The 13,933-nt window shown below is 37.9% G+C and overlaps 1 protein-coding gene across 1 annotated transcript in view; it reads right to left on the reverse strand.

The window, feature by feature from the left end:
* Nucleotides 1-10,846: 10,846 nt before the first annotated feature.
* cacng2a (calcium channel, voltage-dependent, gamma subunit 2a) overlaps nt 10,847-13,933 on the reverse strand; it is a 56,668-nt gene continuing 53,581 nt past the window's right edge. Inside the window, exons 3-4 of the mRNA XM_044101475.1 lie at nt 12,220-12,360; nt 10,847-11,385 (exon numbers count right to left, since the gene is read on the reverse strand). Of these exons, the coding sequence (XP_043957410.1) occupies nt 10,850-11,385; nt 12,220-12,360 (677 nt within the window). The 3' untranslated portion in view covers nt 10,847-10,849. The remainder of the gene's footprint in view (nt 11,386-12,219; nt 12,361-13,933) is intronic.

Raw genomic sequence — 13,933 nt, forward strand, 5'->3', positions numbered from 1 at the left:
CACCTGCAGTTCTTTTTAGTTTCATAAGTTTGTTTATTTTTTTTATTGAAAGAAACTCAAAATTTATTCTTTGCTTGAAGTTTTTTTTGTCACTTATATGAATTGTAATTGTTCTTAAATTACCAAAATTTAGACTTTTATAATTTAGTTTGTCTGATTTTTTTTTATATTAAATGTGTGATAGTTTGATCAGTTACTCAGCACTTTTTACCAAATACCTCTTTACTCGTACTGGAGTAATTTCTTTATTGTCTACTTTTAAAAATATCTTGAAGTAGCGTTATTCTTATTTGACGTCAAATTTTTGTAATTTACTAGCCTCTAAATACAACATGCACCTTTTTTCCCCTCGCTCCAGTTAAATCAAATTAAACTTTTTGTTTTGTGTCAGAATTGGTAAAGTTATCGTGTGAAACACCGCCCTCTGGTGGCGCGATGAGGGGAACTGCAGCGCCGCTGCTGCTGGAACGCTGTGTTCATGAACGGAGCTGGAATACTAATGCAGCGCTGCAGAGAGGGAGACTCACGTCACATCCAGTTTCATCTGCAGGACATCGGATTGACCTGTGGAGCGAAATGCTTCCTGCTGTGTGTGACACGTTTAGATGGCTGTAATGGTAAATTATTGTCTGCCAGGAAGCTAAACACCCAGCAGGAAAAAAAAAAAAAAACGATAAATGGATTTAGGAAATTATTACTGGACAGTTTCTCATCATTAGAGTTCCAAACATTTCAAAATGTACAGATTTCAAAATATTTATTCTAAAAATGAACAAATGTTGAATTTATTTTTTACATACTTTACATAAAGTATGTAAAATGCAAACTTTAAAGGGACACTGTTATGTAAAATTCACTTTTTTCATCTTTCCATCATGTTATGTTATTCCCTCATCAAAAACACACCTGGAGTGTTGTCTTGAATCTTTCAATGCTTGTTCGAGAAATCCTTTAGTCTCCATGGCAACCATTCAGCTAAAACCCCTGGGTGGACTTAGTGGACAGCTCCTTCAGACTAGCCAGCAGCAATTAGCTGAGCATCAGCTAATATAGGAGCTACTTCTCAGAGCAATGCTGGTAAAATCATTAATGGATTAACAGAGGAGCCAAGTTTTTGATGACTTTGTGGAGGAGCTACTTAAAGAAACAGAAGCCCAATTTCAAAGTGTTAAACCAGAAAGTTTTTTTGTTTAATTACACCTTAAAGCAATATAGTTACTTGATTGTTCTATAAAATGGAGGACACACAACACGGCCTCTTCCTGCCCCTCTGTTGGAGCAGGAGCTGGATCATGTGTGATAACGGTCCTGAGTCTGAAGTCGCCCCTCCTGTCAGACGCACAGCCACTTCCCCGGCCTCTGCCGCCGTGCCAGCCGGACGTCCGCGGTGCCAGGAAGCACGCTGACATGCGTGTGTGCATATAGAGCGCTCACTCACACCCTCATCCACACGAATCAGAGTCCTGGCTCTCCGCTCTGCTGGCCCAGCGTGTCCCCTCGTTACCTGGCTGCTGTCCCACTAACAACAGCTGCTACCACGGCTCTGGACTGGAGGTCCCTCTGCAGGGCCACACACACACACACACACACACACACACAGGTTGGTGTTTCTGTATTAGGGTTAGAATAATTTCTGACTTCTGTTCCCTTTTCTGAAACCAGATTTAGACTTAATCTAAACATAAACATCACCCAAAAAGGAAATTTAGAGATTAATTTCAGAAATTTTCTAGAAAAAGCTTGACATTTTGTGACTTTCAAAAGTCCAAAATGTGATAGAAACGCCCCCCCCCACAATTTTGAGATCCAGGTCAGAACTATTCTAGAAAAATCAAGCCAAATTCTGAGCTTGAAAAGACAGAAGATTTGCTAGAAAGAAACACTAAAATTTTTTAATTAATCTCAGACTTTTTCTAGAAAAACAAAATAAGAAAATTTCTGACTTTTGGAAGTCAGAAACAAAACATGTCTTTTCCAGAGGCCAGCAGTGCATAGAGCAGTAAAACCAGCTGACCAAACTTGCTGGAACTCAGCTTGGATTGCTAGGTAACTGGCAGAACTCTGCTGGGGTTGCTAGGTAACGACCATACTCTGTATTCGGGATGTTGCATACAGATTATTTTCCATTTTACTCACTACCAGAAAATGTCTGGGTGTTTTTTAAGCACTTGGTCTGTTCAGGAGCAGCTGAAACCCAAATGAAAACACAAAAATGTACAAAATGTGAGTTTTGCTCAGTGGGTTGGCTTTAATCCTTTAATGTGACGTCGTCCTTCAGCTGCCTCTGCTGAAAGCTTTATATGAGGTGAGTGGGACCTTGAAAATCCTCCCAGTAAATCCAGATTTCTGCAAAGAGCGCTGAATATTATGCAGCAAAGTTCCAGAGAGGCTTTTCAGCCGGACACCTAAGTGGCCCTCAGGGGCCTCCTCATTACCTGCTGAAATGGAGGGTTGGAGTTCTGGCTTAATTACCGTCCGCCGCCGTCAGCTGAATGAAAGCGTCACAGCTCAAGGACACGGGAAACATGCGACGGTTGCTGAAGCTGCTGTCCATCAGTTCTGCAAAGGCGGCTGCTTTCATCGCAGCTGACTGCAGCAAAACGGGAAACCAGGAACAACGAGACGTCGCACGAAACCTTTAGACCACAATCTGAAAAACTAAGATATGAATGAGCTCATGGGCTGTTACTGGAGACTGATCAGGAATGAAATGATCATTTAGCTGAAATATTAACTGGAAGCTGTTACTTTGTTAGTAATTTAAATATTTAGTTTTTACTATGACATTCATAAATGCAGAGTTGAGAAATCACTGGTTATATTTACTAGAGCAACGTTTTTGAAAAACTTTACTTTTAGGAGGATTTTTTACTATGCTCTACTTTTTACTTTCACTTGAGTAATTTTATTTTGAGGTATCGCTACTCTGAATGTCTGGATTTTCTACCCACTGAATGAAAAACAAACATGTTTTAACCAAAGATTCAGCAGAAACAGACACAACACCTGCAGTTTTTGTTAAAGTTTAATCTGTTTTTTACTGAAAGAAACTGATTTGGAAACATTTATTTTGCCTATTTTTATTTTTTTGTTACTTTTATGAATTATTGTCATGTTGGTCCTCAAAATACTACAATTTCCACTTAACTTTACATTTTGGTCTGTCTGATTATGTAAATTTTAAATATTAAATGATGATAATTTGATCAGTATCTCAGTACTTGAGCAGACTTTCTCCCTTTTATGGCTATTTGAGTAAAAATATGGTGAAGTACTGCTACTATTACTTGAGCACAATCTTTGGGTTTTCTACTTGAACATCCATTTCCCCTCCCCCTTTACAACAAGCTAAATAAACCAAAATATTGCTGTTTGTTTTTAGTTTTTTACCGTGTAACTTCACAAACGTCTCCCAGGTGAACCAGATGATCTCTGCTGCAGACATCAGTGAGTCCAGGCTCCTCTTTCCCCCCACTGCAGCTCCTGCAGCCCTGCATCAGTATTCCAGCCCCGTTCATGGACACAGCGTTCCCTGAGCTGATGGAGGCAGCAGCAGCATCCCTGCGCTGCTCCGACCGCACCACCAGGGGGCAGAGTGCTTCGCTCGTTCTCCTTCACACATTCAGCAGAGCTGTGTGTGAGCTCTAGACTATTTTAATTCCTCCTCTTTATCTCTCTCTCTTTTTAAATAGCTGTCCTCTTTTCAAAGCTGGATTTAAAGGCTTCAAATGATCTTGACTCGACTTTTCATGTTCATGTAAACTCACTGGAAGGACAGGGAACAGATATTGGGTTCATTTGCACATAAATTGAGATATTTTGAGTTGAATTTTGTTTCCAGATCAGTCCAACAGGCTCTGTAGTGACTTTGGTTTATTCTAAATATAAACTTTACACCGTGAGAATCAGAAAACTGAAGCTTGACTCCTTTGTTGGGTGTATTCACACCAGTCACATTTAGTTTGCTTTAAATAAACAACAGTTTGTTTTTTTTCTAGAAAGTTCGGTTCTTTTGGGGAGGCGTGAATGTGTAGTCAAACTCTGGTCCGCCTACAAACCTGAGTTTGGTTCGGTTGAAGAGAACTGTGGTACGGTTTGAATGCATATCTGAACGCCGAGCAGATCGGAGATCGCTCCAAAAGCAGGAAGTGGACTACAGCGCAGGGCATTCTGGGTAAATACAACCAAACCAAATACATTAGCCTAGCGCTAGTGGGAGAAATGACTTGTAGTCTTTTGCCAACAACAAATCTGACGGCACTTCATTTTTGTTAACATTTTATGAAGAAGGAAGTTGCACTCTAAGTTTCCTTAAGAGGTTTTTCTGTCATTCCCTTCCTTGGTTCTTGGTGCAGCGCCCCCACAGGCGAGGAGGGGAACAGTTTTTTCAATAAGTTTGTTTCAGTTGACTCAGGGCAGTGTGAAAGAAAACCACACCAACTGAAAAAGTTTAAAAATGTTTTTTAAAACATACTTATTTTTAATCCGAGAAACAAATAATTCATGCAAAGCCTTCTATTCTATCACTGACTGTAAGTTTAGTGGAAGGAGAACCTTCACTCTCATCTTTTTCACTCTCTAAAAGATTTTCTTCCTGGATTGCCCTCTTTCTTTATTTACTCCATCAATCATCCCGTTAACTCTCCCCACAGCATAATGCTGCCAACACCACGTATCACAACCTTGCACTTTCTTCCATTTATTTTCTGTCTCTTCATGATTTATAGTTATCTTCTTGCCATATATAACATATTTTTTATAGCTAATTTGCACCTGCATCTCTGTCTGAGCGTTTAGTCCAGTGAGGTCACAGAAAGGGCAACGTTAGGTTTGATGTGAGGTTATGCAACGCCGCAGCGCTGCAGGCGACAGAAAAGCCGGACAGTGAGAAAACGCCATCGTGTTCGCTCTGAATGTTCTCAGCAGTGTCTCCTCCTGCGTGGCTCTGATCACACAGCACTGCACGCTTTGATCGCCACAGCAGGACGAATGGAGAGGGAGGAAGAGGAGGAAAAAAAAAGACGGTTATTCAAGGTAACTAAAGCTCAGATTGCCAAATTTTAGAACCTTTTCACTAATCCTGGTTCTTTATTTCTAAATATTTAAGATATAATTACACGTTTCAGACTTAAAACAATGTCAGATACGCCATTTTTTGCTAACGAAATCTCTAAACATCCCTGTTTTGCAGGGGCAACCCCAGAGTGGGAGCAGGGAAGGCCACAGTCAATGAAATAAAAAATATATGTACATTTTTACATGCATATATAGAATATATAGGAAAAAAAAATATTATAGAAAACAGAATATATGTATATATTTGGCTAAAATTATAACTAAAAACAACAAAAAAACATTTTTCAAGTCTCTCCTCTTTCCCCCCCTTAGGGACAGCACTGCTAAATACATAAAAATAAACTGTTTAGACAGATAATCCAAACGCCAAACCTCGTGAGCCCTTCATGCCAATGATTGGATAAAAGCTTCTCTATATTTCTCAGGTACAAACTCTCCTGACTCCAAACACTTAAACCTGATCCACAAACCTTGACGAGACAAACCGATTTTAGTCTGACTGTGTGCATCAGGTTCAGTATCATACGGTATGTGAGAACTTAGAGTCGGATGTTGGGAAGTGAAAGTTGTCCTTTTAGTGGAGTAGAAAAACGTTGCAGAAAAACCCGTAGGAAAAAAATCCCCCTAGAATCCAGGGTTTCTTTTCCAAAGTTATGGCATTAGGACTCAAAAATGGCCTTTTCTGAAGCTTCTCTGCAGCATAAAACAAACATTTTCACTGTCCACATGCAGTAAACTCAGATATTTGATGGCTAGCTCTGATATTTTCAGATTACAGCTCCCAATGGTCGTTTACAATGTGTTATCACCATTTTACAACAGCAGGCTGAGGCCATGATTTCTGCAGAGCACACAAGGCTTTACATCTGTCAAGTCAGCGTTTATTTTTATGGGAGCGCTGATGCCAATATTTTTTAGAGCTAACTTGCTTTTTTTCTAATTTCTGTCTAAATTCATTCCCTCTGTGTCCTTCTACGGGATTAAAATCATGGTTTTCTATTTGACTACACTAACTTTGACACAAGTATAGGCTGCATCAGTAAACAAAAAGGTTATATGGTTGTAAGTCTTTAAATTATAAGTCAGGTTTTTATTCTTCTCTGCATGTGCGCCACATTGTAAAATGAGATCATTCCTTTTAAGATGCTTTACTGTTTCTGTCATGATGTAGAACCATAGTAAATAAAAAAGAAAAACGATGAAATGCTAAAAGAAATCAATTTAGTTAAAAGGTGCAAATAAAAACAACAAAAATAGATGCAAACCACTAAACAATAATGTAAAAATACATCGGAAACAATGTAAAGCAATGCAAACTACTGAATAATTACCAAAATGTAGTAAAATAAGGTCAGGTTTTTTCCACATGCTTCGCAGCTACTTATTATTTCAGTACCAGTGCTTGCTAATTATTCTGGTGAACTTTGTCCTTGGAAATGTATTAATAAATTAATCATTTTTATGACATAGTACAGTAACTACAGTGCAGTGAGAAAGTACTTTTCCTCCTTAGCATCTTATGGAAATCCTAAGGATTTTAGCTTATTTTTTTTTATTTTTATTCCACTTCAATGCTTTTACACATGAAATGAATTATGCCTACAGTAGAGCCCCGGTATTTACAGGCTTTAGTGTTCACAGCCGCCCGCGAACAGCGAAAACAATCTGAAAACAATCTAAAACACTTATAACTACCTATTTTAATAGTTCAAACACCGAATACACCATAATATGAATTAATATGGACAGTGGAAACCGTTAGTGCTACCGCAGAAGCCAAGCTAACGTCCTCGTTAGCTCAGTTGTCCTTATTTTCCGCCTTATTTCAGCCAATCAGTGCCAAGGAAACAATGACGTTCCTGGATTGGCTGCTTTGCAAACGCCAGCCAATAGCGTGCCAGGTTGCATTACTTTTGTATTTTAGCTTCACAAAACGCTGTTGGTCATTTTTACCGTTAATGAATGACTGTCATTCTAAACGAATAAAATAGAAGACTTGTTATACAAATTTCATATGACTAAATACACAGAACTTATTCCTGTGTCTAAAAATATTTAATTTATTCCTCATAAAGTGATTAAATGTGGAATTTGTTTTGTAAACCCTTTTTACACTCTGGGGTTATCAGAGTGGACAAAATAAAACTGATTTTGTTTTTACCAGGTTCTAAAATTGTTTAATTTTATCCCTAACTTTATAAAAACACACAGCAAATTCCACAATGTTATGTTTTATTAAACTAAGCACAACCTTACTGCTGCCACAGGATTTAAGACAGGAAGTAGATTAAATACAGTTTATTAACTGATGAGTATCAGTGCGAACAGGTCTGTAAAAGCAGAAGATTGGGCAGTCTGACTCTTACTACTCTGTCAAGGTGGAAAAAGATTAGAAATGACCTGAGAGAAGCAAATTATTTAAAGTTTTTCACTGTACAGCAAGAAGACTGTCAAAAAAAAGAAGACAGTTGCCTGGAGTGAACATCGCAGCAGATTTTCCCCAAGGTCAGGCTGTTTAATCCTCAGATGTCCAAATCAGATTCTGCAGGCCTCATTTAGCATGGGTGACCTATAATGCTTCCTTGAATAGGTTAGGATTGATCTATAGGTGATACGAAACATGGTTTTGCACAAAATCATTCTTAAAAAGTGAGATTTTAATCTGCTCAGTTCTGCCTATGTTGAACTATTTAGGGTCTCTTGTCACTTTAAATCCAAATAAGCTGCAGCCCCTCCCCCCCAACTCAACATTTACAGTTGCACATGAAAATGGCTGCAAACAGATGTTCAATTATACAACTTTACCTCTTTGAAAAGCAGAAGTGGGGCCTTCTGCACACCCAACAAGAATACAGCAAGTGGTTTCCGGATGGTAAGTCAACAACAAAACACTTGACTTTTCCAGCCCATACAGCGGTAAAACCAGCTGACTAGATGAGCTGGAGCTCCACTTGTGTTGCTAGGTAACAGGATGGAACTCTGCTGGGGTTGCCAGGTAACAGAAGAGTTTCCATCAAGGTTTTTTGAAATGGCTCAATTTTCAGACATCAGAAAACATAAACTTATTGCCAAAAATTGGTTGGGTGTTTTTTTTTAAGCAGTTTGGATTTTTTTTAGAATCAGTGGAAATGCAAGTGTAAGCACAAAAACGTTTAAAATGTAAATTTCACATAATCTGTCCCTTTTAAAAAGAATATTTTATGTATTATATATTTTTAATTTGTAGTTTTGCTCTTGCTGAATCCCAAATTTCACGCATTAAATGTCAACAAGAAAACACGTTTCGATGTTTGTCTCACAACAAACGGTTTAAAGCATCCATCAGAGGTCAGTGGCCAGAAATAAAAAGGAGCAGAAACGGTTTTATATCTGATTTCCGTAAATATTTTTACAGGAGCATGTTTGCAGATTTGAAGAATCAACAGACAGTCAGCAGTTAAAGCTGAGAGAAATGAAAGTATTGTTTGGTGAAGTGTGTAAGAGACACGCAGAGAAACGTGATGATTTGTTCCCCCTGGGGTTCGTTTTTTATTCATCAGGACTTGATGCATCCAAGTATAGGATCATTCGGTTTTTGGCACCTTTTAAAGATTTCATTTTCAATTTGAACAGCACATTAAAAATGAACAGAAACAAAGAAATGACTAAGGCTGTGTGAGTTTTAAAAATAAAACAAAAATACATACATACGTTTATTTATATATTTATAAAGAAACCAATCAAACAGTTTTAAAAAAGCCGTTTTGTTCAATGTAAATTGTTTGGCTTGTTTGACAAATGTAATGAGATAAAATATGCTAAATAATAGTAATAAAAAATTAATTATAATAAAACCACACATGAAAAGATTAATACTTTAAACTCTAGCGCCTTTGCTTTTTTCCCCTTATAATGATTAACCTTTAAAACTTAAGTTTCTCAAGAGCAAATTTGCTGTAATTTTATAGCATGCAATTAATTTCTGAAATTGTGAGTCTCTTAGCTTTTCTTGTTCTATTTCATATTAAACTTGTTTTTGTTTTCATGTCTGGCGTCCTCTTCTTTTTCTTCCCCTCTGCTCCTTCCTTTTCCTTTTGCAGAAGTCGTGTTTTGGAGTCAGTAGCTGCGTTTCCATTACAAATGGAATATCTGTGTTGATATTTCGCAAATGTCCAAAAATTGCTGTGTTTCTACAAAGCACAATTAAAATCACACCTGCTTTGTCTGCTTATGTCGACAAAACAATTTCTCAAATTTGGTGTTTCTAATAAGTAATAAATGCGAAGAGGTTTTACGCAATAAGTTAATTAAAAACATGCCACGCCATCATCCTCCTACTACTTCCTGTTGTCTTCTTTTTTGGGGTTTCTGCCAGTAGTAACATCGGATTGTTTATCGTGTGACTTGTGTGATGTGGAAAAATGGTTTCCATTGCAGTACATAATTATTATTTGTTTTAAGTTACCTTGTTTCCATTAAGAAATTTTTTTTGTAATTCTAATTTGTGTAGCTTTATGTCAATTTCTATTACTAATGTAATTGTTAATTGTGTAACTTTCAGCATCCCACTGATGTAAAAAAAACAATTTTGCAAATGTGCTGTTTCCATTAACTAAGAAATGCAATTAAAATCATATGTAAATAAGTTTATTCTCACAATAAGTCATTACAAAATATGCCGCCTCATCATCCTCCATCTACTTCCTGTCTTCGTCATCTTCGTGGTTTTTCCAGTAGTAACATCCGGTTGTTGATCACATAACTTGTGTGATGCGAAAATATGTTTCTATTGCAGTTTTGCGAAATAAAACAATTTTATATGGCTGAAAAAAATCATCATCCTGTTGCAGAAACTTTTTTTAATGTGTTTTTTCAAAATTGCAAATTTATTTCTAAAATGTCAAATTGTGCTATTGTATGGTCAATGGAAACGCAGCTGTTGACTCATTTTCTTGGCTCTTTCTGACAGGGGTTGGAGGTTCAACACCAATGCCCCCCGAAAAAGAAAGAGAACAGAGACGGAGAAAAAGACGAGAAGGTTCTATTAAAAGAATATATAATACTCTACTGTTGAATGCCTGCGTCTGCTTCTGGCGCCTAAAGGAGCTTCGCTTGTTCTTGACCTTCGAATGAAGAGATAGAAAAGTCTTTTCTCGCATTGTCAACAGCACTTGGTTGAATTTTTTTCACTTTTTTTGTTTTTTGCTTCGGTAAAGTCTGTTATCTTTTGATTATTAACGTAATAATTTATTTATAAAAGTAATACATATATTTATATATATATATATAGTACCTTTGTTAGAGATTACAGATTGGGGTACTTCTTACTGAATCCCAAGCTGTAACAATTCACAGTTTTAATGCAAAAAAATTAACAGATGTGTCAAGAGATAATAAAAAAGGGCGGATGTAGCTTAGCGGTACGCTGGCTGAGGGGGAGCTCGACCTTTTGCTCCAAACGAACTCAAGGGCAATGAAATCATGGAACTGATTATCTCGTAATGCCCCGCCCTTCCCACCCGATTTTTGGTTCCCCGAATCTTCAAAAAAAAACCAAAAAAAAAACAACCCCAAAAACAAACCTGTCCAAAAATATGACAGATCTTCACTTACTCGGGACCAGTCCAGTTGAAACTCTCTCAACAATGGCTATGGAAGTCATGCATTTCAACAAAAATAAACAAAAACCAAAACAAAATGTCTATAAACATGAAAATCCAACTTCTCCGGGGGGGGCATACCGCACCCACAGGGCTTTCCCGTGTCTCCAGGGTCGCTGGACCTGTTCGGACTCTCATACCGGCGTGGTGCGGCGGTTCGCTGTGTTGGTGTGGCTCGAGTCTTTCAGGTCCTTCTGGATGCAGTTGTGGACTTGGAGGAAGTTGTGGTCCCTCTCGGAGTTGTAGGTGGCCGTGGGCGTGCCAGACGACTTGAGGGTGTCCCGGGGGAGCGTGTACATGGAGATCTCCGTGGACGGCAGCGCGCTGAAGCCCTTGAGGCCCACGGGCGAGGCGTCGCGGGAATGCGATGGATCTGTGGAGCGGGAAGAGGAGCGCGAGCGGCGCCGGTAGCGGTAGCGGTAGCTGGGGATCCGTGTTATGGCCGAGCCTTGGAGGTAGTCGGCGGCGCGCGCCCCTATTCGCAGCTGTCGATGGCGGTCGATGAACATGTGCACGGCCAAGACGCCAACCATCTCAGCTATTATAAAGGAAAGGGCACTAAAGTAGAAGGACCAGCCATATGAATAGCTGTTCTTCTTTGAGTCGCTTTTTGAAGGGTCCCCCGCATTGGCTGATATGTACACGATGATCCCGATAATGTTGCTCAGACCTGGCAGGACGTTGAGCGATCATCGTCAATCATGAGTAGATTAGAAAAAATAGGGAAAGAAAGAAAACACAGAAAGCGTCAGCTGAAAACAAGAGGCAATTGTTTAGATTTAAGACTTTTTATGCTTAAATGCTAGAAAAATATACAAATGTTACCAAGTATTTTTGATCTAGTTTCTAGTGCAAATATCTTAGTACACTTGAAACAACAGCAACAGAGTACCAACCTACCAACCAACTTATCCACCAACCGACCAACAAACCAACCGGCCAACCGACCAACCAACCAACCATTTCAGCAAGATATATGAGCTTTTTTTAAAGTCAGTTATTCTTTAATATTAATGAAAAAATACCAGATCCACTGACACTTATAATGTAGCAAAATGTCTTGTGGCATAAGTGAAATAATCTGCCAGTGGAACTAATACTTCTTATAACCCTAACATAAATCTCATATGTCTTTCTGAATAGTTTTGTCTTATTTCAAATGTACTAACATATTTGCACTAGAAACTACACCTTGGTACATCATAAAATATTGTGTTTTTACAGAGTTATTTTCTAATCAAATGTTCAATGTCATGCCAAGACCAGAACGTATTCTTCAGTTTGTCAGGTTTAATCATAGAGAATATTTTGACATGGTAAATGTTGATGGATAAAAAGGAAAGTGTGTCAGGGACACCATATTTTTAGAGATGACTCCCAAAGTTTAGCCTAGCAACAAGATAAAAAACAGAATACAAAAGATGAAATGGTTTAAAGCTCCAGTACAACAGACAACCAGAAATCAGAGTGTCTCCCTGCCTCACTTTGCTGCTGCTTGACTCACCTGCAGACACAAAGAAGATCCCTGCACTGAGGATGATGTTGTGGCGTGACTTGTAGAACTCACTGGCAGCTATGCACAGGCCTCCCATAAATAGTAGGATAACGCTGAGGATGGGGAAGATGCTAGAGGCTCGCACCGCACCTGGAGGAAACGGGACAAAAGCAGCTGCCATTACAAATGCTCACAAAACTTCAATAGCTGTGTTTCCATTGACACATAATCGCCCATTTTGACATTTTGAAAACAAATTTGCTTATTATAAACATGCAAATTTCATAAAACTAGTTTTTTGACAAAAAGTTTGGAGCCAGGATGAGGTGGATTTTTGGCGGTATCAAAATTGATTTATTTTGCAAAACTGTAATGGAAAAAGTTTTTTATATCACATTAACAACCAGATGTTGCCACTGGTGCAAACGATGAAGAGGAAAACAACAACAGGAAGCAGTTGGAGGATGATGGTGCGACAATTTTTTTTTATTGATTTATTCCGTGAACAAATATATTTCTGTATAATTTCAATTGTTTTTCTTATTTGATGGAAACACAGAAATTGCAAAATTGTGTTTTACTGGCATTAGCAGAATACCAGCTGTGTTTCCATTTACCATATAGTTGTACAAGTTGAAATTTCTAAAATAAATTTGCTCAATAGAAACAAGCCTTTTCCAAAAAAAAATAATATTTTTTGACAAAACGCTCAAGCGCCAGGATGAGGTGTTTTTTCTGGCCATTTCAAAATTGGTTTATTTCACAAAACTGCAATTTAAACACTTTTTTGCATCACACCATCAAAATATATTGTTGAAAAGTTACATTGTGCAATTATATGGCCAATAGAAACCCAGCTAGTGATTTAAAAACAAAAAGAAAAATTGTTGACAGTTGATTCAGAGCTCAGTCAGTAGAACGGTCAAAGAAAGGAGCAGAAAAGCCTGTTAGGATCCACTTCAGCGCTGGATCTTTTGGAAAGTACATCCTAATCAACACCCTATCAGGTCTGTGAAAGACTCCATCAACACTGTGGAGTGAGTGTGTTTCCCCACAGCGAGCCTTATGTAACCGCCGCTCTCACATCTCTGTGGCTCTGAACAGTTCTGCAGCAGACGCAGGCAGCCGGTCGTTTCCAGGACCAGAACCACTTCATCAAAAAACTGAGTTTGAGTTCAACAACCTGCATCCAAATGTTTATACTAATTATTGCAGTTGCACTTATTGCAGCTAATTTGAAAATGTTTTCTTTTCTTATGAAGAATAATATTTTCTTTTCTTTACAATTTGAGGGGTTGTGGGAAGTAGAGATACTGTTGTAATACAGAGAATAAAGTCACAATGCTACGATTTAATCCGCAAAACATTATCACTTTAATATGGTAATAATTTTGTAATTTTATTTTTTCATTTTATCTTAGCAGTGCCCTAAAATTCTGTTTTAAAACATAAAGTTACATGGAGATTTGGGTATTATTAAGATCAAAATGAAAATAATTTATATAAATAACAGCTGCAAAATAACATCATTAGGCAAAAGAAATGAGTTTGTTTTCAAGTTTCCAAATTCTTTTTGAGAAAAAAACAGGGAATTTTCTGATTTTCAGTAAAACTCGCATATTTGCATTTTTTAATTTATTTTATTTCTGAGATTAATCCGATAATTTCAGATTTTTTTTCTCGCAAATGTTCAACTTTTCAAACTCAGAAATTTCTTTGTTTT

Source organism: Gambusia affinis, linkage group LG19 (genome assembly GCF_019740435.1).
Source record: "Gambusia affinis linkage group LG19, SWU_Gaff_1.0, whole genome shotgun sequence".
NCBI lineage: Eukaryota > Metazoa > Chordata > Actinopteri > Cyprinodontiformes > Poeciliidae > Gambusia > Gambusia affinis.